The sequence below is a fragment of the Aplidium turbinatum genome, chromosome 2, assembly GCF_918807975.1.
Source record: "Aplidium turbinatum chromosome 2, kaAplTurb1.1, whole genome shotgun sequence".
In the NCBI taxonomy this organism is placed as follows: Eukaryota; Metazoa; Chordata; class Ascidiacea; order Aplousobranchia; family Polyclinidae; genus Aplidium; species Aplidium turbinatum.
Genome location: NC_137473.1, coordinates 39,721,353 through 39,747,298, shown reverse-complemented (window position 1 = coordinate 39,747,298; position 25,946 = coordinate 39,721,353). Strand labels below are relative to the sequence as shown.

General features: G+C 35.8%; 2 protein-coding genes across 2 annotated transcripts in view; one reads left to right on the top strand and one right to left on the bottom strand.

The window, feature by feature from the left end:
• LOC145764625 (phosphatidylinositol 3,4,5-trisphosphate 5-phosphatase 2A-like) overlaps window positions 1-7,138 on the top strand; it is a 31,702-nt gene extending 24,564 nt beyond the window's left edge. The window contains exons 30-31 of the mRNA XM_082576264.1: window positions 154-259; window positions 2,826-7,138. Coding sequence (XP_082432390.1) covers window positions 154-259; window positions 2,826-2,919 — 200 coding nt within the window. The 3' untranslated portion in view covers window positions 2,920-7,138. The remainder of the gene's footprint in view (window positions 1-153; window positions 260-2,825) is intronic.
• Window positions 7,139-13,000: 5,862 nt separating this feature from the next.
• Window positions 13,001-24,419, bottom strand: LOC145765304 (uncharacterized). The gene is made up of 4 exons (XM_082577106.1): window positions 24,183-24,419; window positions 23,402-23,443; window positions 14,351-14,589; window positions 13,001-13,700 (listed from the first exon to the last, which is right to left on the bottom strand). Exons 1-4 carry the CDS (start codon window positions 24,373-24,375, stop codon window positions 13,497-13,499), a joined length of 678 nt encoding a protein of 225 aa, XP_082433232.1. The 5' UTR covers window positions 24,376-24,419; the 3' UTR covers window positions 13,001-13,496.
• Window positions 24,420-25,946: the final 1,527 nt, after the last annotated feature.

Sequence of the window (25,946 nt, the reverse complement as noted above, 5' to 3'; positions counted from 1 at the left end):
CACATTTAAAATAATCTGAAACTATTTATCTTCATCACAACTGAAACTGTCCGTTTTCATTCATAAGTACGTTAAACAGGAAACGTATATTTTATAATATTGCACATCATTTGTTCATTTCCTTGCACATCATCACATCATTTCCTTTTCCAGCCAGAGCAACTCCTTCAACGGTTGATGAGTTTCTCTCAAGCATCAACTTGGTTCAGTACAGCTCGTCTCTTCATGAGAATGGATGGGATAGCATCGAGTTTCTGAGGTGATTTACAGTCTTTGTCAGATAGTTCTGCTTTCAGTAGAACTGTTATTGCTCGGCTCGAAACCTGCTTAATTTCAACGATTGGTTATTGGTGAAAGATATTGATCAATTTAACGTAGTTTTATATATTTTTTAGTTTGTGTTTTCTGTCCTTGTTGGGTGAAGTAGAGTCAAGAATTTAGAGAGTAACGATGTGTGATTGTACATCGTAAATGATTCGATACTCGTATAGATGTGTGAATGGTAGCGAATACGTTTTTGTTGCATAAACTGTATCTAACAAAGGACCGATGCAACTGACTTTGGTTACCTTTTAATTAAACATATCTTTCCGGTCTCGATTGATTGCTTGATTCTTATCCTTGGCATTTTCGTGTACCTGCATAGGCTTTGAATGATTAATGCAGGCCCCATCACCAGAGTGGCAATTTAGAGCTTCCGCTTTTTGCTGTGTCGCCGAAATTGCGCACACCGACATTTGAACTGAGATTTTGGTCTTTCCGCGTTTGTTTACACAGCCGAGTGTTTTTTCATTAAATTTTTAAGCAAAATACGAGTTTAAAACACCTCAATAGGCTTTGCAGTATACAATGGTTTTCTTCTTACCTGACTTAACCACTTTTCAGGGCCAAGAAGTGGAATTAGTCAAAACAACTTTTTTTGACCTAATAAACTTGACATTTCTACTTTACATTTTGCAGATTTTGACCGAGCAATGAATTTTGACCTTTTTGACTCGATAACTTTGAAATCTCTCAGGCTGTAAAAGTTTCATAAGCATTAAACAAGACAGCAAAATGTCGACTTCATTGACTTTTAGCAGCTCTTATTACTATATTTGAATGACTTTGTCTCATAATGGCTTTGTAGGTCAAATTTAGTTCAACAGCTGAGCAAAAAAGTGCTAATTTTACATCGTGCCACTAGAACCTATTCCTTGGAGAGAACGTACTTCGGCTATTTTTAGCGTTTTGTTAAGGGCCACATAATTATGTTTTTTTTTCTATATTATTCTTGTGCATTGTCGGCACAACACATAGCTGTGTGGTACATTTCTTTACACAACTATAAACAAACATCCTCTGGATTGTCTGCATACTTCTCTGGCACATTTACAAACAATCATGTATCTTGCAGCTTTTTGGGTTGCCGTTTCTAGGAAGCTCCGTTATCATTATTTGTTTGATATTATTGCAATCTGGTTGCCTTGCTTGTTGTTGCCATGTTGCTTTATAATGGATCGATAAAGCTGATTAAGTCAGTTTCGTGCGCACATTGTGGCAATTTTTAAAGGAAACCCGGAAGAGTTTCGTTGCATTTACCGCAACACCACGATGTGCATCGTATGTGGGGTTTCAATGCGATTGAATCCGTGTTTTTGTTTAATTTTCTATCAAGAGCAACTCAAATTTAAGTGTGTCATTTCCACATGCATTTTTTTTTTACGAAATTTAACTTGGATTAACTGCAAGTGGTAATGCGTCGCCTTTTAGGCTTCATCAGTGCGCAACTGCGCATACTTACAGAATAGACGTTAACCACTTTGCTTAAAAGAATTTGCAAATTTTCGTCTTATTTGTTTATATTTGTTGTCAGTCTACCGATGAGTTGATATCTCGCTCTCAATGTAAGCTGCAAGATCAAAGCCACTGCAAGCGCAGTTTCCATGAACTAGCACGTTTATGTTGTGAGTGGGTTTGCAAACCATTCATCTTAAAGTGCACTCGGTATGAGTTCAAGTCATTACTTTTTAAAGGAACGATTTTCCTAGCGTCTGCACAAGGCTGACTACTTACTATAAAACAGCGAGCATTGCGTTTCGCTAACCATACCGGTGTAGTCTCTACGGTAGCCATCAAGACTTTTCCAAAAAGATATGCTTCTCTTCAGTGGTGTGTTGCAAGAATTGACAGCGATACCCACGTGTTTCACTCACAAGGCTGGGCTCATCGATATCTCATCGCTGATTTGAAGCATAACTTTGAATAATTTCTCCAATTTCTAAGATTTTTCTGTACTGATGATATTCAGCTTCTTGTCGCATTAATCAAAATTTATATATTTTTTAATAAATCAACGTATGCAGAGTTGCAGACGTTGATTTAATGAAATAATACTACGATCATGTAAAAGAACAATTAGATCATTTGTGATTGTTAAGGATCAGTGTGGAGAATAGACCCACCTACAAGTATTGAACCTTTTGTCTAACCCGGACGTGTGCAGTTTTGGTCGTCTGCGGTTAAATATACTTAACCGGGTTTGATCTTGTGCCACACCTTCATTTTACACATGAATTGTCTGCCTGTGCCTGGTATAAAGTTAATTAGACGTTACTTTGTTACGTACGTAAAGATGTATGATATTAGCCTAATCCCGGTGATCAGCTATTCTGATCAGTTACGAAAAACAATTTTATGATTTGTTTCTCTCCCTCTGCGCAATTTCAAACTTTAAAAATAAATTTAACTGAAGTTATGCGAAGTTTTGTCAACTCGGTGAATATATAATAGTCTTTCAGAATTACCTTATTACTTAATTAGACTAATTTCTTGGTCAATTGCAGCGACATGACGGAAGAAGATTTGGTGGAATCGGGCGTCACTAACCCTGACCATCGTCGCATCATACTTGAGAAGGTACAATCCATGTGCTTGTAGACCGCTCCCAGGGTTTCCCCACCGAGATTTCCTTCCTTTCATTTTATATTCAAATTTTCTTGCGTACAAGTTGATAGTGCCAGTGATGTTGACACCTGTAGCCGCAATGGTCTGCACTGTGACGCAAGCAACCGTTTGGAAAAGCTCGTTTCTATTGCTCGCAGTGACAGCCACAGAGATTAACATGGTGGCTGCTGACCAAAAACAGTGATTTGCTGGAACCTGCACGGATTGACTGTGGCAACCAGGAAGGCACTAGCCTGTATTGTTTTTGAAATCACTTTTGCCATATGTATTCCATGCGGTGTTTGAGAAGTTAGGATACTGTATGTGTTTGTGGAGTGCCCCAAATTTTCATATATATGAATTGTCCATCGAACCTTATACCACTCGGCCTAGAGTTCATCGCTTCACCAAATAGCGAACACTTGCCATTTGATGTGATACGCTGCTGTCAAATGTAGTTGTTTTATTGCAGTAAGTAATATTGAATCAACTGATACTCGTTGCTGTAAACCCATTGTACTGCTGCTTTCTTATGCATGTGTTTTCCGCTGTTGTGTGGGTCGTCTTTGTAGCAACTTTAATTTCATTGTTTGCATTTTTGCAACGTTCATACTTTTGAGTGTATTTATTTTGTCACCTGTAATTCTTGTTAACATTGTGCTCTGTAAACCTTGAGGTAATATCATGAATAAAGAACCTACTTGGCTGGATTCGAACCAAAAGACAAGTTAGACTTGAGGCAAAAAGGTTAACCACCACAATTCAAAGCAGTCTACTGCCTGATCAAAACGGCCATTTGTCTCTGCTACCACAGGCACTGTCAAGTGTCAATACCTTGCTTTGGTAAGAATGTTTAAAAATGCATTGAATTAATCAAACAATTATTTGATATTTTTGTTTTTTTATGTTACATGGATGGTTACTCATTTCGCCTGTCGCATATTAGCAAGTCATCTTGCATGAATCCAGCACTTAAAAGTGATAATTTTATATTCTTATATCGGTCCACGTATGTATTAAAGCTGTGTCTTCCTGTCTATGTTCTTGTATGCGTATGTTCTATGCTAAAATTACGGAGATTTTACACCAAAGTAACAAAAACTTCTCTTTGTACGAAATTGTAAGTTATGAAATAGTGTTCGCACGACGGTCACACACCTCGTGATGTGGATCGTTCAGCTAGCACACCACAAGGGCTTACTTGAGAACCAAAAAGTTTCTTTTCAAAATGAAGTTTTTGCTGCTAGGTGTAAACTCCTCTTCAAATTTCTGCAATGCGCTGTTTCAATCAAATGACTTTTTCTATGTATGTTCATGTAAAATCTTTTAATTGATGCTTCAATATCTGATCGTGCAACCCTAAAAGGGGATTCCAGCACCAGGGTCAACCCTGATGCGATCATGTACTAAAGTGAAAATCTTTAATTACGTTCAAGTTATTTTCTATTTCTTGAATTTGTTCACTGGACAATGGACAATTGGACATGCTTTAGTGCCTCAGTCAGGTTAGAAAGTTTCTTTATTGCCATCCACTCCACAACCTTTCCTTTCTTTTCGTAGCTGTATTATTTTGAAGTAATCACGTTGTCTCTGGTCAGATACGGAGCTGTATGTGATGAACTTTGACGAAACTGTGAGGTCTAGTGGATGCATTGATTTTGTCAAAACCAACCTTTTTGCTCCCATGAAAAACTATGTTTAAAGTTCTGTTGTTATGAACGTGCGTTGCGTCATTTTTACTGTTAACTCAAATCCAGACAACGTTTGAGGTAATTTTTGCGCCGGAGGCCATGTATTTGTTCATCAACTGATATTCTTTACATGGCCTAAACCTGTTGTGGTAAATTATATTAGTAAATTCTAAATTGGTGTAAAACCAATAAATTCTGATTAGCTGTCTAAAAGCAAATCTGTCTAAACGCTGAAAGTAGTTGAAATCTTATATAAAATAAAATTTAAACTCTAAAATTAGAATGCGAAATAAGGCTTTTACGTTGCGATGCAAAAATCCCAATTTCTAAATTATATTTCTTAGTATTAATTGTTCTTTCTTTGTATTGGTTACAAAGAAACGTCATTTTTTTCTAAAAATTCTTAAACTTTGTGATTCAGTCTGCTGGAATTTTTAGTGACCACATCGACTTATTTGTTTTAATTAATTTCACTTTTTTTTTGCTCCGCCTCCAGCACATGAGTAGGTCGTCTCATGATTATGTAATTCACAAGCGTTAAACAAAAATAATAAAAATGATTTATTTAAGTACTTGCCACCACAATAATATTGTACTGTAAACGACTCATTTTATTTGTAACGCTATCGATATCATACCAGAAAGGCTACGTTAATTTTGGTGGTACGGTTAAGCATATAATTTTCAGATTAGCCTTCTGACTAAAGCAACGATTTATGTTCTCATACAAAATATAAATTTCTGTGTTTCCTCTTTACTGCGAAAGATTTTGCCATGTTATAGATAAATTTCTTTATAGTGGCACTATGCTAATGGTCATGTCTGCACAGTGAGGTTTAGCGTTTGGTATGTTGGTTTGCAATTATGTTAGTCACGTGCTTAATTTATGATAGTGGAACAAACGAGGTGCAGGCGTGAACGCGCTGTGACGTGTTTCTTGGAGACTGACCAGTGACCAGGTCCTGGCGAAGCGAGTATGGTCGATCGATCGTCAGTGGAAATTTACTGACTGCGAAACCGGTGGTGGCACCGCCAAAAGCTATTTGCATATCTGTCACTTTTGAGAAAATCTTTCAAGGCCTGCGCAGCAGTGAATTAATCTATTTACACAAGATACTGAAAAAGTCAACTTGTGTCCGATGCAATCTTTGTTTTCAATACGTTGCGCCTGCATGCTTCCTGATTTAATGAACTGGCGGCCTTGTTAGGGCTTTTCTCACATATTTTGACCTAAATAATCATGTGGATTGTTTATAGTGACATTTGCACGGTGATAACGCATCTTTTTCACCCACCAAGTTACAGTCAAAACTTTCTTAGAACTCCATGTTTCCAGCTTCCATTTTGCTTGATAAGAAAACCGCTGTCCCACACCTTAAACACTTTGACAAGGAAAAGGTAACGCTCCTCCATGGCTTCAGCTTACTAAACCACAAGGGACTCTTTGTCCTAACTTCCAACGTAGAGTGCTGCCTATCTGCGTACAATCTGTGGTCCATATCTGATTCAGACGCTGGAGAGTTTCTCTGTCAAGAAGGAAGTTGTCTATACAAACGATGACGCCATAGTGGTAAAGTTGCGAGTTCAATTTCATCCTTCCATTTCATCCTACTTTTTTTTATTTTTCAACACCGCTATCCAATTGTTTGATGCGCAATAGATACAGGTACGTGCGATACCTAGCCTCAGCTTAGCAGATCAGCATCTCGTTCTTGGAGAAGCTGGCTCTTGTCTTCCTCCAATTGATTTTCATTGTTGTCACAGCACAAAATGAAACACAGTGTCTTCGAAATTTTGAGGTAATCGTCCATAACGTACAAACATTTTAGTATATAGCTTGTTTCAGAGTTAAATAAGTGATAAATCATATTTTTGCATATAACAGCTAAATACATAGCCTACCTCCTCCTTATTGAGCAAGGATTGTCGTGTTTTATTTTTAATACCAAACACATTTTCCGATACAACTTGGCGTCATTATCAGACAGCACTGCACGCATTTCTGTTTACAGGTACTTCAAACGTATGTTGAATAACCTACAGTATATATGTAAGTTTTCTGAAATTTTTGGCAGCTTTAATGTTGTAACGTCATGCAGTATATATTATATAATCGTCGTCATCTAATGGAACCCCATCACACAATTGCAAATTGTTGTAATTTTTCTAATGCAAGAGTTCTAAAACTGTTCTTTCAAAACAAACAAAAAGTTTCCAAAAATATTTTAGTATGTATAACAAAAGTATTTGGAAGTTTAAAACCGATTTTAGTGTTTCAGTATGCACGCACTATGAACCGCGAAGTATTTGTAGTTTTGGAATATTCACCGTTCTCATCTACGTATGTGTCTATGAGGTAAAATTGACAGTTTGAAGAAGCTTTATTTTCAGCTTTTTTTGAAATCTTCAATTGATTTTTTTCATCTTCATGCATGAGTGATTATCTTATTGTTCAATTTATGCAGCGAATTAAATTATGCGAAATCACCGATTGTAATAAAAATGAGTTTTTTTTTAAGTTACACCTATTTCTTGCTTTTTCGTGGAAGCAGCTGTTGCAAATCATTGGAATTTCAGGATGGTAGCTCTACATATAAATAAAACTGCCATCATGTATTTTTTTTAAAGATTTACACAATAACAGGCTAATGCGTTTTTATTTAGCGCTGTAGGCCTATCCACCCCAGACTTTCTTTTCTCTCAGCGCTTTACAAAGCAGTAGGCTGCACAGTTTTTGCGAATCTAAGTAGGTCTAAATTGTTATAATTGTCCGCATCGTTAGCTCAGTGGTTACGCGCCAGGCTCAAGATCACGCAGCGCAAGTTGACTCTCGGGGTGTGCGCTTGAGAAACGAATTTTCAGGACTGCTCTCCATTCAGCGGCACCTAGTGAATGGAATAATTCCCGGCAACAACACTTCAACAATCGAAAAAACTTCACCCTGTCAATCTCGGTAACCGGACCTGTGTCAAGAGCCTCTACAAGTATGCGAAACTACCAGGAATAACCAATCAAGGCTTTGTCAGTCCGAGGATAAAGATTCAAAACCAACCAACCATGGACACCAGTCGATAAGATTGGCAACGCATGTTAAAGGTAATATTAATTGATACCATTACAGCTTTTTGGAAAGTCTGATCATGTGGCCAAGTTAGCCATACTTGAAAATTAAAAAAACTTATTAAATCTGGCAACTCTGCGATCGAAATCGGTCAATTAAAATTGGAGGAAGACTGGCATATTTTTTGTCCAATTACAACCTTGTTGAATAGTTGCGTGTGGTTGTGCGCATAGCCGTTAGAGAGGAAAACATTTTGGGGGTGCGAATAAAATTTGCCTAAATTTTGTCTCGGCAGATATGCTTTTAAAAGCGCAATAATTTGCCTAAATAACTGGAGAGTGTTGCCCAAATTTGAGACTTTTTGTTGCGGGGGTCCGACTGCTCTCCCATCTTTTACGGCTGTGCTTTGTGCGAGACAGATCCTTTAAAATGAATCACTTATGGTTGGAAAACGAGGTGGACTCAAAACAAGGATGTAAAAGGCAACCTTTTTGCACATAAAAAAAATTATGGCTTTGAGAGAAAGTGAAAGCAGAAAGGTCACTGACTAAAACGGCAAAATTATTGTTATCAAGCATTGGCAGCGGGAAGGAAGATTTGTAAATAATAATCTAGTTGCTTGTTGACCAATGACCATGGCCGAAGGAGAGAACAACATCATGTGCAGCAACGATTGAAACAAATAGAATGAAAGGGCAGATAACAGCTTGTAATGGCTTGGCTGTAGCCTTTGAAATGCAAAAAAAAGTCGAAGATGTACGGTAACTTTACATGAAAATGCTTGATAAAATCAAGGAGTTCATATTTCAATATTTTGACGACATCAAACATGATAACTAAAAAGCTAAACTAAAAGCATTGTCTCCATTTTCTCTTTTTTCGAAGAAGAGATTTGTTTGCAAGATTCCTACTTACCTTAGCTATTCATGAAGGCTACTTTTCTCTTTTGGTGAGCATGACTGTGCTTTTTCTACTAAATACCTTTTTCATGTTGAATTTCCAGAAAACAAAATTTGTATGATAATCTTATGTAAATTGAGAAGAAATACCAACTTGCATTGGCTTGAATAAACCTGCTTTTGTGCTGCAAGACATTCTTGAACGGTTTGAACTTTCATTTGTGATGTGGTGTTGTGCATATCTGTAGAAGTTTCTCTCGGAAACAAATCAACCTTTTGTAACTAACGGTAGGTAGTATTGTAGGCTAATATTGTTTTAAATTGTAGCAATTTTATCCTGTTTTTTTTTGCATGTCACAAAAAACTATTTTTCGTTGTTTGGAACCAGCTAGAATAAAATAGGCCTACTTATTAGCTTAAAAATTCGGCTTTTTAGACTTTTTATAATGTTCAAATAGTTACAATCGCAATGTTTGTGATCTTTACTCTTCAAATTGTGAGTTGTCCGAAACTTGCATTCATCGCTTTTATTTTCAGCGCTGTTCACAAGAAGTTGACAATCATCCCAAAACACACACTTTTAGCTGTGATGTGTTTTCGACGATGTATGCAGTAGAAAATTTAGAAAAAAATAACACCAAACGGCTAAGTCCATTTGCGGGGTTTTACTTCGGTAGACCACAAACCTAAGTTGTTTCTGACAGAACACAAGGGTCGACTTGCCTTGGCTGCAACTCAACATCGAAGCGGCCTAGGCCTACCCTCTGTTGCAGTTCAGAGTGAGCAAATAATTTAAGAAAGAATGAACAATGTAGCATTGAGGTTTGAAAAAACAAACATATGTGTTGGTTAAGTTGGTTCCTCAACACTTTAACATGGTTTGGTTGGTTTTTGTGGTTCAAAAATATTTTTGTTCAAAACACATAGCCAACTTCGTATTTTATAAAATTTGTAAAATTAAAACTATAGATTCCTCTAGGTTAGGGTTGAAAGTTTCGAGTTTATAATCACTTTTTGATGACAACGAAAGATTTCCATTGTTTATTCCTGACGAAGTTTTGGGTAGACCTGACTTCATTGTTAGTTAAAGGAAAGTGAATACGGTACATGGTTTCAATGAAGGAAGACTTTTGACACAATATAATCCTATGTTTTTTTGCAGTTGAAGATCGAAACACTGCAATTGTTTTTGCTTTGCTACCTTTTGCAATGATTTTGCAGCACATCAAGTATAAATTTTTATTTTTCATGATTTTTAAGTGCAAAATTTTGAAATTTCTTTTCGAGTTGTCTCTACATTCTTTTACAAATGCAAGATGTTGGCCTACATTGCCTAACAGCCTACCTCCTGTAGCATTGCAAAAAAATTAATTTAATTGTCGAGTTAGTGCAGTTGAGTGAACAGCGGTTTTAGGCTCCCGTACTCATTAACGGACACGTGACCAAAGCTCTGTTTCTTAAATTCGTTGATAATTAAAAAAAAACTTTGGCCCGACTCGGTCATTGGCAATGTGGTTGAACCAGAGAGCAAAAAAGATTTAAAATAATGGAAATACAGTAATGTTTATTTTTTCCTCGTTTTTTTGGTGGCATGTTAGGCTAACAAGTGTCCTCATAAATCTGATAGTCTACCGGCTAGCCGAAGATTCGCTACCTTGTCTTCCCGTCCACTTAGCCAAACCTTCACAGGTTATCCCATGCAGTACAAAAATTGGACAAGTCTTGAAGAATATTCAAAGACCAAGATAATCTTTTATAAAGTTTTGATCTTATTCTACAAACAATAGAGACTATGCAGCGTTTATAAACTAAAGCTGTTTGAAAAAGAACAGCTTCTATTTGGACTTTGTAAAAAATTTTAATCAAAAGTGTTTGTTTAGCTTTATTTCGAAAACTAACAATTTTGCTTTTGTGTGGTTTCACTGAAAGAGAACTTATTGTTTTAGTTTAAAGGCATACTAAATGAAATTTTCAAACGGGAATTAAGCATTAAAATGCGTAAACTGAACATTCAAGAATACATTTCAAAAAAAATTACCGAAAAAAATTTGTTTTTAATGTCGCTGGCAAGGCCCAAAGTCCAATGTTTCATTTATTTTCATTTTTTTCAAAATGACCAAAAGTGCAAACACAGCTCGAGAATACGTCACAAAAGACAGCAATAACAAAAGCCACGTTACCACATCTGATGTTTTAACATCAGATCTGAGGTTTTGAGCACACTGTCTGATGTTTTGACGTTGAAATCTGATGTTTTGATGTACATACATACATAGCCTACAGTTAAATCGCCGGCAGTAACAACTGTTGCGTGATCAGCTGATTGCTCAACTTTTGTTACGTAGACTGTACAGTCGCACGCTTCGCTGCTCAGGCCCATTCTGGTTTTGAAAGCTCTGACAAAAGCACGCGCGCAATGATGATCAGGCCGCAATGGAGCAAAATTTTATTGAAAATCGTTTTATGGTAGCAAGTTAAACACATAGAACGTGGAAAATCGCCAAGTCAGGTTTTTCCTTTAAATATCCCTTTAATAGAGTCCGGTTTTTGTTCGTTTGTATTGACTCAAGCTGCTTCAAATAAATATATTGCACGTGGGTGTTTGGAACATTCGGCGAAAATAAATTTAACCTTTGAGGATTAATATCATAAAAATTTATCCATCAAAATGGCTTCATCAGTTTATCTAATGGAAACTAGGCCTAAATAAGGCAAACGGTTGTTCGTGAAAGATAGACGAATAATAGATGGACAGAGAAGACAATTTTCGTCATACAAGATTGAAGTAGTCTAGTTTTCATAATTATAAAATATTTCCAAATACAGTCACAATCATCATCTTATTCGGTGTTTGTATTTGTTTTAAGTTTGATTGCGTCTTCTTCGTCGACGGGCCTATCATAGGCGTAGCCAGGGGGGGGGGGGCGAAAGGGGCCATGGCCCCGCCAAATTTTTAAATTTTGGATTCCGAAGTTGAGCCCTTTGTTGAAAATATAATAAAATTTGTAGAAATTTATAACGTTTTTCAAGACATTTGGCTATTAACACCCCCAAGGACTTGTTTTAGACACACAGAAAGACACCAGTACATTTTGCAAATCGTAAATCGCGCAAAATTTACGCAATTTACGTTTCTTTTATCTAATTTGTGGAGCAATTTCAGAATGGCTTACTCTGTTGGGTTTTTGTGTAGTTATTGAGTTTTTGTGTAGCTGAGTTTTTGGTGTTCTCTAATTTTAGACGCAGTTTTTGCCCGTTCGTGTGTAAGAGCTACCTTTAATAAGTTAATAGCTGTTTATCTGCTAATAAATTTCGTACAAATATTACCCTAAAAGTGTTTCCAGAAAGCGCCATAATCCATTATTGGAGTGTAAATTTGCAAAAATCTTCCGGGGGAGCATGCCCCCGGACCCCCCCAGAATACGCGTGCCTTCGGCACGCTCTACCCTCCCACCACTGCACATCAGGTGGCGATGGCTTAATCAAACACTTCGTCGTTCTCATCATTTCACCAAATATTTGGCCCCCCAAACATACGCCACTGAGGCCTACTCTTCACTTCACAAGTTTTCCTTTTTTTAAATTTTATTCTATATTTTTTAATCTACAATAATGTTTGTTATTTTAAATTTCTTTTATCTGGTTTACTTACTTTTTGTCTGCCATAACTGATTTGAATACAATGTGGCGTCGCGGTAAACAACATAACCTACATCAATGCTCTAAGTGCGTTACATCCCTACGTTGCTTTTTTTTTAAATGTCGTCATCGTAAAGGGCTGGTGTTAAATTGGCTCTGCCGCTGTTCGCTCACTCTGAGTTGGCTCTTGTCAGCATTCGCGCCCAAACATAGCCTTAATAAAACAGACCTATATTTCATCCCTAAGCAATTTTTAACGTGTTACCTGGTGACTTTCCTCCAGTAAGCTATAACCTGGGTAGTTACACTCTACTTAGAATTGAGTAAAGCATATCTAAAATCTTTTGTTTGATATCTGATAGTAGTATAGCGTAACAATGAAGTCCAGTTGGTGAGTTTGGAACGGGGCGAAAATGATTTTAGAAGGTCAGACACTTAAAAAATACAACACACATTTTTTGGTAGTAGGCCTAATACGTTTGCATCCAACTTTGTTTTATAAGCATTTGTAGAGACTTAGAGAGACTCTTCATTTTGATGGAAAATACAACCCCGACAACTTTACTTATCTTTTTCCTTCCTTGAGATGTTTTTCGTTTTTTAAATTTTTTTTATTTTTTATTTTAGTAGCCTACTAGAGAAATCTGCAGCCTATATCTCGTTGGTACCGGGCTCAAAAGTACCTCTCAAAGAGCCTGTTAGTGTCATTTGGCTAAAGTAATTTTTCTATCTCGAAACGACATTTTGATACCCTAGTACCAAATAACTTAGTTTACACGTTCTGGTCGGTAAGATTTATTTTATATTAAAATTGACGTTGTAAAAACATTGAAATTGCAAACAAGTAACAATCTTACATTGCTCATAAAACTTATGGCTTAGCTTTTTCGTTACGACATTAGACTACAAAATAATACAACTAAAGAAATAAATAGAAAAACACAGCAATAGTCAAAAAAGCGAAAACAACAAAATGTAAATGCCACAATGGGCAAGTGATCGTCAAAACCAATTCCACCAATACAATCGGTAAAACAAAATTCGACTTTGCAGCCATAGAACAACGATTGCATTGAAAGCTACGATAGGCCATCACAAACTTTGATTTTTTTCCTGCTTATAAGCAGTGGTCAAGTTTTAAATTTATTTAAATGATACCATGTTGAAACATAGAAATAAGCTATCTACGTTGATCGTTTGAGAGTAGGAATGAAAAGAAGGCGACATATCACACTTTTCAGCGGGAAAGCCTTGTAGGCCATGATGCTAGAAATGTAGTTGCTACTTGCAAGAAGGTACGCGTTGGTTCTTTTTACACAGAGGATACATTTTCATGGAAGCAGCGGCGTTAAACATCCCCCGGACCTGAGAGGCCGTGGCCACAGCTAGCCCGACACGATTTCGCCCCGTAACATTGATTGGATGGTGCGAGCTCCACGACGAAAAGTCGCTGGTAGTGTTATCATCCAACACCATGCGACCGTTCTAAAACAAAGAAATTGTATGGATAAGGAAGTAAAACATAAATAAAATGCATTCAGACTTTATTATAAGCTGCTTCTGCTGTCTTCACGTGGCCGCTCAGCCTTAGGCTAACATACGACCGCAGAGGCAGGGACGTAGCCACAGGGGGCCTGGGGGGCAATTGCTCCTTACCCAAATTTTATCTTGCTTTATCCCCCCAAAAAAAATCATATTTCAATACTATTATATTTAGTCGCCATCTCCGCCTGAAGCAGACTGCGCACACCGGTCATTTGCCTCCATGAATCACGATTTTAAACTAGCTCGCCCAGTGTCACTAAACTGAGTTTTGTCCATGCCTGGATGTTGTCATGCCATATTAGGCTACAACGTTTTAAAACTAGGCTACTAATAATTCATGTCGGATGACGTTTGCCCTCCAACAGTTTCTTATATTCCTCTAAAAAAAAATTCTGGCTTCGTCACTGTTCCGAGGTAAAAGCCAGTGTTAAGTTTGTAAATGCATAAGGTTTGTAGCGCAGGTCAGTCGCCGGCGTGTCTTATTCTAACAAGTTTTATTTGCTCTAAATCAAAATATTTTTTCTTCTTCTAAAAACGTAATTCAAAATAATTGTTTTTGTAAGCTTTACAATAGAAACACATATTATTACCTCATACGCAGCACCTGTCCACATTAAAACCAGATTTCTTGATTCATTTATTACGTCGTTGGAGCTTCTTTCAACAAACCTATAGAGGTGGTCATAGAGTCCTTTGCTGTCTATGCACACAAGACGGCCTTGATTCTCGTTGCAAGACCTTTGTGCGTTTTCGTAAGTAACCAAACTGCTGTAGCCGTTTCCATCAAGTAGGAAATAACAATTCCCTTGGTACGTCATCCCCGGGCAGTCTGAAAATATAAACTCTTAAAATTTCTTTTTCTCGCAGTTACTATAGAGCTTCGTAAAAAAGTTAGTATAAAAAATAATGCACAAAAAATTAGTTGAAAATCAACAAAAGATTTCTTTAAAATTCGGCCAACTACAGTAAAGGAAATACTTTAATCACCGAAGAACACTACGATAGGCCTACATCGTCGATATAGTTTAAGCTCAGCGTAATTTCCATACATACAATTTCACTTGATTTAAATTTGTAGAATAAAGCAGTTGGAATGTAGCTATTGAAGCTAGAACGAAAAACAATGATACAAAAAAACATGAAATGCAATGCAGTGTTCAATGGTACAGTAATACTCGATGGCTGAAAAACATTTCGCATGAAAGTTATTTTCCACCTTGATTTATTCATACATCATCAATACACTCGGTGATTACGCCTTTTCTCCGCTAAGCCTGACTTAATTGAAAGCGTTAACTTGTAGAAAGTTGAAATGCAAGAATTTTAATCGCTGACTCAGTCGGCTCAATTTAGAGATTTCTTGTTGGAGAATGATTGGACCTCGCCTTCTGAAGAAGCTTAGCAACGTAGATAATAGCTATCTTGGCAGCGGAAAGAACTTCATCATAAAATACACTCTGTCAGTAAAGAAGGCTGTAATTAAAGAAGCTGCTTAGCCAGCACCTGCTTAGCCACACTAATAGTCTAAAGAGAGTTGTAATAATTAATTAAACCTTACAAAAAACGTTATTGCATTTGATGTTGTGTCCTGTCGTTTACGTGTCGATATTTTTCAAGTTAACACTACGACAATATTCTTTACAAAAGTTTACCTGACATTCAGGTTTTGCTCAAACAAAGTTGACTCCATTGATAAAAGTACTTTTGACTTATTAAAATGTCAAATATTGTTCAGCGGAAGTGCTGAAGGCTAAATGCCATTTAGACAAAGCGCAGATCAGCAAAGCATTTTTTGTGAGCACACGATCTTTTAGTTCAGAAGGCCAGTTTTCAAAACTATTTTTTCCTCGAGTTTTGAGTTTGAGTTTTCCTCGATTGTACTAATAACAATTTTAATTCTTTCAATACTTTCTAATTTTTAATTATATGCCTTGTTATTATGTTATTCTTATTTTTAATGGTTAAATCTTTCAGCAGCCTATCACAAATATTTTTAAACAATTTGGCTTGAATTTAATTATCTTTTATATACAGCATGTGAGCTGTAGACTGTTTACACTTTCAGAATACAAATAACCGCACTGGCACTGATTTAGTGGTCTTACTTTGTATTTAGTTAGAAAATGTCAATAATAATATTTTTTACATAATTTTAAAGCATCGTTTCTTCAAAGTGATGTTATGAAGACGTATCTATATTTGCGATACATGGCCAAAAAGCCATCTTTGATGTACCAAAGAAAAATCCTAACGAAAAACCGCAACTATAGGTGTGGTGCATTGTAGTGGCTGGTGTACGTTTTTATCATTCACTTTGCTGCTCGGACCAATACAAGCTATTTTCAACTGCTGTAAAATCAAAACTAAAAGAGTTTTAACCAAAAAAGTGACATCGAATATATGTTTGATGCCATTCGTTGTTAACGTAATCATACATCGCAGACAATTGTGGTGATGAATATATTTACATACGCTACCTAACCTCGACCTGCATTGCTATTTCCATCAAAAGTTTACATTAAACCATCATTACAGAGGGTTTCGTACGTGTTCAAACTACTAGAAGAAAACCTATTGTGCAAGGATACTTGAACATGAACTTTGGAGATGTGCGTACTCGCAAAGTTGAGACTAAATAGTAGCAGCTTTTCTACCGATGATCAATTTGATTTGCCGCACTGAAAAACCTACATTTACATGGTTTGAAGTAAAAAAACGTTTTCCCTTCAATTAATCTTACAACAAAAGGTTTTATAAAAATTTAATAATATTTTCTGTTTAGATTCTGCAATCAAATCGCTTTATTAAAAATGGCATGAATATTAACGAGAATTGTAGTTGCTTTATAATAATAGGCCTCACTTAGTTTTGTTTCTGCATTAAAGTAAAATAAATTATCAAATTTATAACTTAAATTCTAATTCCAACGCAACTATACAGTATGCAACTGACCTAATGCCATTTTCATTCTCTTGCATAAAAAATTGTTTAAAATGTGGTTAACCCTTTTTCGTACAACTGTGTCTCCGAAATTCTGAATGAACTTTAATGAAGCTTGCCACACATCTCAGTTAACTGATCGACATCACAGCGCTGTTCTGGGAATTGCCATAACCACAATAGAGCCTAACTTAGATGAAATTGTAAAGGAAGCTGTTCAACTGCACTGTTTAGTGTTTACATGGAAAATAATATTAAATTTCAACTGTACTTAATATTGTTTGTTTGATTATTGTGTCACTTTTTGTTTTCAAAGTTATAAAATTTGTGTTTTTGCGTTTATCCCGCACGTTTGCCAAATTAAAAAAAAAATTGGCCGCATCGTAAATACTTTGCCCACCCCTGCACTATAAGTAACATGAGGGCTTTAATTCTTCTGTTTCTAAACAGATAAATTTTGGTTTTGAGATAAGTAGTCCCTTGGTTAGTTTATTTTTGTTCTTTAGCAGCTTAGATTGTTTTGACAATTGCATTTTTTTGCAATTTTACATTTCATTTGCGATGTTGCCACATTGTAACAACGATTTTCACTGCTTTGCACGACATGAAATATAAGCCATGCCAAATTGTTTTGCATGATCCACTATAAAATAATCCTGCCCGAAACAGAGATGTGGGTACCAGCCGTGCCTTTAAGTCGGTTGGTTACACTGCTTACACAGCATGATACTATCCATGAGGTGTAAACGTGTTTCTACCGAGTTTTCAATTATACGTGCCATTGAATATACACAAAGGGGCAAATTACTATTCACTGCTTATTAATTCATTAAACTATTTACGGTCTAAAGTTGCACATTTGCAATATAATTCTGTGAGACAACCACGTAAAAACGATCAGATTATATTACATAAAAAATGGCCGTTTTTGTCAAGAATTACCTTCCAACGTGAAAGGACAAAAAACTTTCTACAAAACACAAACGTTTTATTTGGTAATAAACAACAAGAATAGCTACAGATTAACCAACGGAAATAACCCACTAATATACTTAAACCTTTTATTATCGACTAACAGCAGTCTTGCTACTTTGAAAACCGTCGTGTGTAATTTTGAAAAAGTACATATGACGTCGCTAACATTATGACGTGTCTCATCAAGCAAGATCTTATTGGTTTCGCAAGGACGAAATAATATTTTATATCAGGACAAATAAGTAAACAAAATTGTAAAATTGCTAAGTTAATTAAAAAATTAAAGTTTATCAAATGTTAATGCAGAAGAATCGGTAGTGAAAATAGTGGAAGGTCCTTTTGAAAGAAAAAAAAGAAAGAAAAGAAATGATAAACGCGGTTGAGTGCCTTATATGTTGCAGATGATACTTTTTTGACGAGCGATATTGTCCAACTTAAATCTTATTGATAAATCACGTAAAAACAATTACTTTTGCATGCAACTTAACTTGAGTTATTATCTCATTAAATGTTTGTAATGTATAGATCTTTTTGCAGCACGATTGTTTGAAAAGTTTCAAACTGCTTCGGATTTTAAGAGACGCAATTCTGCCGGTGGATCTTTGGCGTGTTGGTTCAATTATTACTTTTATATATTTATCTACTGTTATTGCTATTTTTGTTATTATTGAGAAGATTTTTAAATCTGTTGCAAGCAATTTTTTGCTTCAGTAATTTATTAGCATTCAATTTTTATTTTTGTTTAACAATTTTATTTTGTTTAATTTTTAACTTTTCTTTTTCTTTATTTTACTTTTTTTACCACGTTTTCTTATCGATAAATTTTTCAACATCAAACAAAAAATTGCCACTTTATTTGCTAATCCTGTTCAATGATATAAATAAATCTATGCTTATATTTACGAAACCATAAATAAGGTACATAGCTGTTTAAAGTCAAAACTTTTTTAAAATTATTATTGATCATGAAAACAGGGTGATTAAACCAAGTGCAGACAAATATTTATTAAAATAATTTTACATCCAAAGAGGAAAAAATTTACACATAGGCCTATAAATCAAATTACAAACAAAAGTATAAATAAACAAAATGTACTTTTATTTTTCAATATATCCTCCCTTTGCCTTCACCAAACTCTTTAGTCTGTTGTGTATTTGACTGCATGAGGCACGTAGCCACCAGTTCTTTGGACAAACAAAAAGTTATTTACTGTCCAAAAAGTTTTTCATCAGAATGATCGTATTTATGCAAAGAATAAAGAAGATATTCCACTGAATAAAAGGCTGATGTTCTTGACACAGAAACTATAGCCTCTGTGATGGTTTGGGGCGGGGTAACTTCACCTGGTGAAAAAACTCCCCTTTTCTTCATTGAAGAGGGAGTAAAAGTTAATCAACATGTTTATTTGAAAATGTTGAACGAGAAATTGATTCCTTGGATCAATGCAACATTTGGAGAAGACGGAATAGCCTAACTCGAACAAGATGGCCTACGTCCCACCCAGCGAATCTTGTCCAGGACTAGTGTAAGGATAAGATGGCAGGTTTTGGCCAAAGGTATTATGGCCTCCATCCTTTCCTGATTTAAACCCAATGGACTTCGCAATGTGAAGTATCTCGAAGAGTGGAGTGAAGCTTGTTCTTCAAATCATTCAAGCGTTACAGCTCTGATGCAAAAATTTCGCACTTGGGAAAAAATATCATCAGTCACCATCATACGTGCCTCACGCAGTCAAGTGCACAACAGACTAAGGCGTTTGGTGAAGACAAAGAGAGGGTATATTTAAAAAGAAGATTACATTTTGTTCATTTATACTTTTCTTTGTATTTTTCTTTATATGTGTAAATGTTTTCCTGTTTTGATGTACTGTTATTTCAGTAAATATTTGTCTACACTTGGTTTGATCACCCCGTATAACAACAGTGTCATTCAAAACACACATATATATAGGCTATGTGAAGAGTGGTTTTAACTAGCAAAGGTTTATTTTTCATTATTTTCCTTCGCTTGAGCTTTTCATTGTGTCCATTCGCAACAAGGATAGCAATTCTTGTACACGGGGATCACTAAAGTAGATAAATGAGCCCAAACCCCTCAACTTTTAAGCGTGCGTCGCTTTAACCCTATCTTAATACGAGCTGTTTTCGTACTCGGAAAGCACGTCACGGGCTAGCTTAGCCCCCTGCTAATTAATCGCTAATAACGGGAGCTATGAAAATCACAGAGCCAAAATATTTCACAAGATAATAGCCAGGGGCGCCGGAACGATTTGTGACTGGGGGGCAAGATTACGAAAAAAGGGCACTTTTGTTTACTAAAAGGCTATTTTTTTTCAAGTTTAAGATAAGATATAGCGATAACGCAAATCTATCAGCTCACTATGTATTGAGTAATGATAGCCTACAAGTGTCCGGTATACAAAGAAGGGCATCATGCTATGTTATAAGGATGTAACCTACTGTCAAGCCTTAAAGCAGCCTATGGCCATGGCCGCGAAGTAGCTTGAATGACCGCCGGTTCTACCTCCTCAATCGGCCGGTCTCTTCTAGCCAATTATTTAATTTCGCAATAGAATAATCGTGGATTAACTGTCGAAAATATGTAGTATCAAAGAGTGACGCAAAATTAGGTCAGCGCGTCATAATCGCCACTGTTGTATTGTGCGAGAATATTTGTTATTGATGGAATATATCCGTCTGCGATCACCAGCGCTGTAAGTCTTGTTTGTAATTCCCGATGTTTATTTTAACAAAGTCTTAAGCCGAAGTGCTAATTTACATCGGCTGGCAATATTGTCGTTTTTATGTCGATTCGATGTTGCCGGACATTGAATCCTTGTTAAAAAGGAGAACTAGATTAGTTGACATCCGAGGGGAAAACATTTTTTGATCATATTTTGCAAAAATTATGCTTCTTTTAATGTCCTTCACATCATTGAAATACTTATTTTATTACCTTGCCGTCATCGTCAACACATGTCAAACGTTGCTTTTCGTTGCTAAAAAGAATTCCAGGGGAGTGGCGAACTTCTTTAAAATCAGCCACATTGGAGACACTCGTGCGAGTGTCGTTAGGTGGTCCCGCAGAATTGGATTACAATCCCGATAAAGCAGTTATTGCGTGGTGCAACGATTCTATTGTAGGACGTCGCCCAGGCCCAGACTTCAACAACGCTAAGTGATCATTTTAGCATTGTTGCAAGTTTAATTCTATTTACTTGTGCTATCGTTATTTTTATTTTGTATTTTGACCTCCAAGCACGCAGATTTGGCCTCCCAGATGGAGCTCCCGGTAGGCCACGATGGCTGCCGAAAAAAAACGAGTTTTAAGGGCTGGAGCCTAGCCTACTGTGTTGCAAAATTTTGTGCCATAAATATTATTTGGAGGCAAAAATGAAAGATTATGATTAGGCTAAAAGCGAATAGCAGAAATTGTTATATTGCAAAATGTGCAGTAGCTTACATGACCTTAAAAGGGCACCATTGCCCCCCCTGCCCCTCCATCTGCAGAAAAATTGAGGGCAGGGGGGCATCCGCCCCCCCTGCCCCTTCGCTTCCGGCGCCCCTGATAATAGCCATGTGTATTGTGCGTATAGAAATAAAATTTTTACCCAACAAATTTATTGAAAGAAAGTTTTTGAGATGAAAAGACGTGAGAAAGTCGGTGTTTATTCTACTTTCCCAAAAATAGCTTCAAAATTGAAATTTTTAATTATAACATAAAGTAATGTTAAACTAAACAAAAATTACATTTGCTCATAAATATAAGACATGTTTGGGCGTTTTTAAATTTTAAAGTAATTACACTAACATTTATATTGCATTTACATTAAATTATATATATTTGACATTGCACGAAAATGTCTAGCCACCTGAGACGAAATGCTTATTTTAAAGGACAGGAAGGTAGAAAAATGACCAGTTTAGGTTTAGAAAATTCGCAAAGAACAAAAACTAAAAGTCAAGAAATTTCACATTGCTATTGTATTTCCTTCTGTGAAATATTTCACTAGTAGAGTGGGGGGTCCTCATAAAACCCCGTGTCGCTACAGATAGGGTTAAGATAATTGAATCAAGCGTATCAAAGTTCCAAATTGAGCATCTATTATAAAGTGTGCATCGTATTGGTCAAGATCCCAACATGTGTGTGCTTTTTGCAATTTGCTTCAGTATCTACGGATTTTGAAAACCTTGAGTCATGTTGTTTTTGATAATTGAAAAAAGTTTTGCATTTTAAAACCACTGAAGATTGTTGCGCCGTTGACGTCGCTATAATAGCATCTGGACTGGAAGCCAAACGCTAAGCTTCATCTTACGCAGAAAACAGGGTTGCCATATTGGCGGTTTCAACACCAAGTTTTGTAAACTTGACCTCTTTTTTAATACATTTTCAGACTAAAATATGGTACGGTCGCAACACTTTAGGCTTATAACACTTTAGGCTTAACCATGCTGTTGACAAAAGCTGTCTAGAATGCAATATTATGAAAAGCATCAAGATTCAGGAAAAGTTGCCTTTTCAAACCTAATGTTTTTAAATGGACTACTGTGCATTGATAAAGCAGAGTTTTTTAAACTATTTACATTGCTGAAAAAAAATAAGAAAACGCCAAAAAATATATATCAAAAAGCAAAATTCAAAGTAACCTGCTAAGCGCATAAAAAACGATCAAATTTCTAGAACTTGGCGTTAAAACCGCCAGTATGGCAATTCTGTTTCCCGTGCAAAATGAAACCTAGCATTTGGCTTCCAGCCCAGATGCTATTATAGCAATGTCCACGCTTGTGCCTATAAGCAATGTTGTTATAATAAAGACGGCAATTGTACCTTCACAAGAAAGCTACACAAAACTTTAATCACTGGTGCTCATTAACAAGTTATTTAATTTTTAAGACGCACACGCAGCTTCCATGTACAAATCGTGGCTAAATCACAGAAAAGTTATCTAAAACAGGGATTATATAATCTTTTCACTAACTTGACTCTGACAAACCTTCTTCTCTAAGGGCATCATGCCTTATTTAGGCTAAACGATGCTGTATGAAGTGCTGACAGTGCGTGGTCTTCCAAAAAGATACTGACCGAAGTCTTCGCAATAGGTGAGCTTACCGCCCCACCCGGGACATATTTTTGTAACGCAATAAAACAAAGTTTTAAAAACTTAAATTTCCATAATATAAAGTGATTGACGACGCAAAAGTTGAAGAGAATGAAAAGATATTGTGGTATCATCGCAACACGGGAGCTTTTCCTTGTGTTCTAAGTCACAGTGGCCTTGAAAAATTTGTAAAATTTTGTAACATTTTTAAATCATTTACAAGGCAACATTTTTTTTTTTATTGTTGAAATATAATAACTTTTAGAATTAAGTCAGGTTTTGAATATCAATGAACAAAATTGGCACGATAGTCTAATTGATAACAATCAATTAATCAGGATAAAAAGACAATCAGAGAAGAAGAGAATAATCATTTTTCGAAAATCAGATTAGCCAAAATGAGGACAAAATCCTAAATACAGACACTGCAAATATGGTTCAGCAAATGCTTCAAAGACAATAAGCTGATTTTATGTTTTTATTTTCATTATTTAGTTTTTATCTAATTCTAAAACATAAAACTGAATGCAAATTCTTTTGCGACATTTGATAACCATTGGTTCAACATTCTTATTTCGAACTTTAATTATTCAAATCACAAGAATTATCGAAAATATACAAACTTACCGCTGTTGGAACTTCGTCTGGTCAGTGCGTCGTTCAATGCAACTATAAACAATAACAAAAAGGATTAATGAAATATCAAGATATTTAAACATCTTGGAACCAAAATTCAATTGGCAATAAGTTATATATTGTTACAACTACGCTTTCAAAGTTGTTGAACTTTTTTTTGAATTGTCATAATTTTTTTTTAAATAACCACTCAATATTAATCGAAAACTATCTTTAGTTCATGTAACAATTATTTTTTGATTGAGGCAAATTTTGAAAATTATTTTATACGAGTGGTTTTGTGAGATTTTGTGCAAGTAGCCTACTAGCGGAATTTTTACTTGTTCTTTCACCCCTTTCAACATTGATACGTATTTTATTGTTTAAAAAAAAAACTTTGGAAACTGGCTTGCGTAGAATTTTGATCTTAAATCAAAGCCTTGACAGTCAAAAACATCAACGCAAATATTCAGAGTAAAACGGCGCTGGTGCATTTTTGACAAGACGCAACTTCAAGCTCATTTCTCGTTCACTTCTCTGAGATTTACAGAAGTATAAATGAAACAACTGTAAACCAGTAACACTAATCACCACACTAGAAATAGAAGCCGGATAAAATAGACATAGAAACACAACGATCAAGCCAATTTGGTTTTAGACTTGGCAAATGCAGTTGAAACGTGCACTTCAAGAACAGTTATTTGCAGTGGCACCTCGTCTACAAACCACAACAGTTTTACTTTCAGCTAAAACCTGCAACTTTATCAGCCGAGCATGCGTGGATTGAGTTTACCTCGAAGAAGTTTAATTTGCGCTTTCAACTTTTCGTTCTCTGTGTTGTCACAAGGTCGACGTCGGTTGAAGTAACTTTTAATTGCCCTGCACACTTTCAAGCTATAGCCTGGTTCCATGCATCTGTCAGGAGGAGGCAACGATGCGGCAGCTTTGGCCAGCAAAAGAAAAAATAATAAATGCAAAGAAGACATAGTGCTGTTCTCTTAGTTATCTTTTCACCCGAGCGTCACTGTCACGTTTTCAGAAGTTCTACTTGAAGAGAGAACACACGTCTTTAAGTAGGCTCCGTTTTTACATCATTAAAACCTTTTTTTGATTTTTTTTTGCATATGCATTTGTTGAACAACCAGGGAACTTTAATCATTCTGAATCATATCAAACGTTTGCTTGAAGACTTTCCATAGAACATTGAAAATTACTTCACTTCAAACTAATTATTGCGTAACATTCAATACCGAAAATGTTTGCTTGCGGTTGGTTGATTAAAGTTTTAAACTTTCAACCTTGTTCCAAGCAACTGACAATCATTCTTTTTCAATTTTCACAAAATAAGTTGTTGACAAAAACTTTTAAAGTTAGATTTGTATCCATGTGATCTTTAAACAAAGTCCTGAATAACGATCAAAGAAAATGTTTTTAAACCGCAAATGCGAAACGCAAGTTGTTTGGCATTTAGTTTTATACTGTATAGAAGTAGATATGGAATTTTCATTTAATTAACAAAAACTGATAACAATGATTGATGTTCACAGTGTGCTTGCATAACACATAAATGCTCATATTGCAAACAATGAGCAACTTGATCTAACAAAAATTTATTAAAAGACACACGAGAATAAAAAGGATTCATTTTTTGCAAATGATGTTTTTTCCACCAAAAAATGAAGCGATGCAAAAGAATACGTAGTATTTCCCTCGCGTTCCAGGGCCCGTAGGAAGTTTCCTTCACCGAAAAAACACTGTAAAATACTGCATAATTTTCCATTATCGTATTGCCGTACTTGCATGCCATTAAACAGCTCAAAAAAAGCAAGTTTAACAATTGACCTTTGGCAAGATGGATGTTGAAATCTCAATTTGTCAAAAGTTTTATTGTTAGCATGGTTATAGCCTAAATTGTATCCATGAGCATCGTTAACAAGGAAGTCCAAAGGGCACTTTTGACCCGGGCCCGGGACTTCAACAGCCTGGAACCTTTATAAGGGGCCTGGAATTTGAAAAAAACTCCTCATATTGTAGTCGACCTATACAAAATGTAAAAATACGATTTGCAATAGCCTACGGACAAAACTAATATAAAAAAAAACCCACTTCGATAGGCCTATAGGTTACGAATTATTTATACAATAGTCTGAACAGTTAAATTAATTTCGTTAGATTATACAGTACCTACAAAATTATGAATATCTTCTGTTAACTTCAAAAATATAAATTGAGTAACAATCATTTGGAAAAAGTTGTTGTTAAATTATAGACAGAGTTTCATTATGCAGCCAGATAACAATAATTTGCTTTCATTAAAAGACAGTATAAACATCATTATACCTGATATAAATATTACCACAATCTCAAGTACAAATCTAAACAGAGCCTGTCAGATTTAAGCTTTTCAAAGATTGTAATTGTACAGCTGCGAAGCAATTTGTACATCAACAAAAGAAGATCTTAAAAGTTAGTGTGCTTTAGCCCTTTCTACCAGGGAGTAGCTTCTGGGGAGTTTTGGGCATTCATCTCTCCAAAATTTTATCTTGCTCCTCAAAAA

Coding starts and splice junctions, on each gene's coding strand:
- LOC145765304 (XM_082577106.1), bottom strand. CDS start 24,375: ATGTCTTCTTTGCATTTATTATTTTTTCTTTTGCTGGCCAAAGCTGCC. Junction 23,444..24,182: donor GCAAATTAAACTTCTTCGAG/GTAAACTCAATC, acceptor TATTGTTTATAG/TTGCATTGAACGACGCACTG. Junction 13,701..14,350: donor GGACAGGTGCTGCGTATGAG/GTAATAATATGT, acceptor TCTTTGTTTTAG/AACGGTCGCATGGTGTTGGA.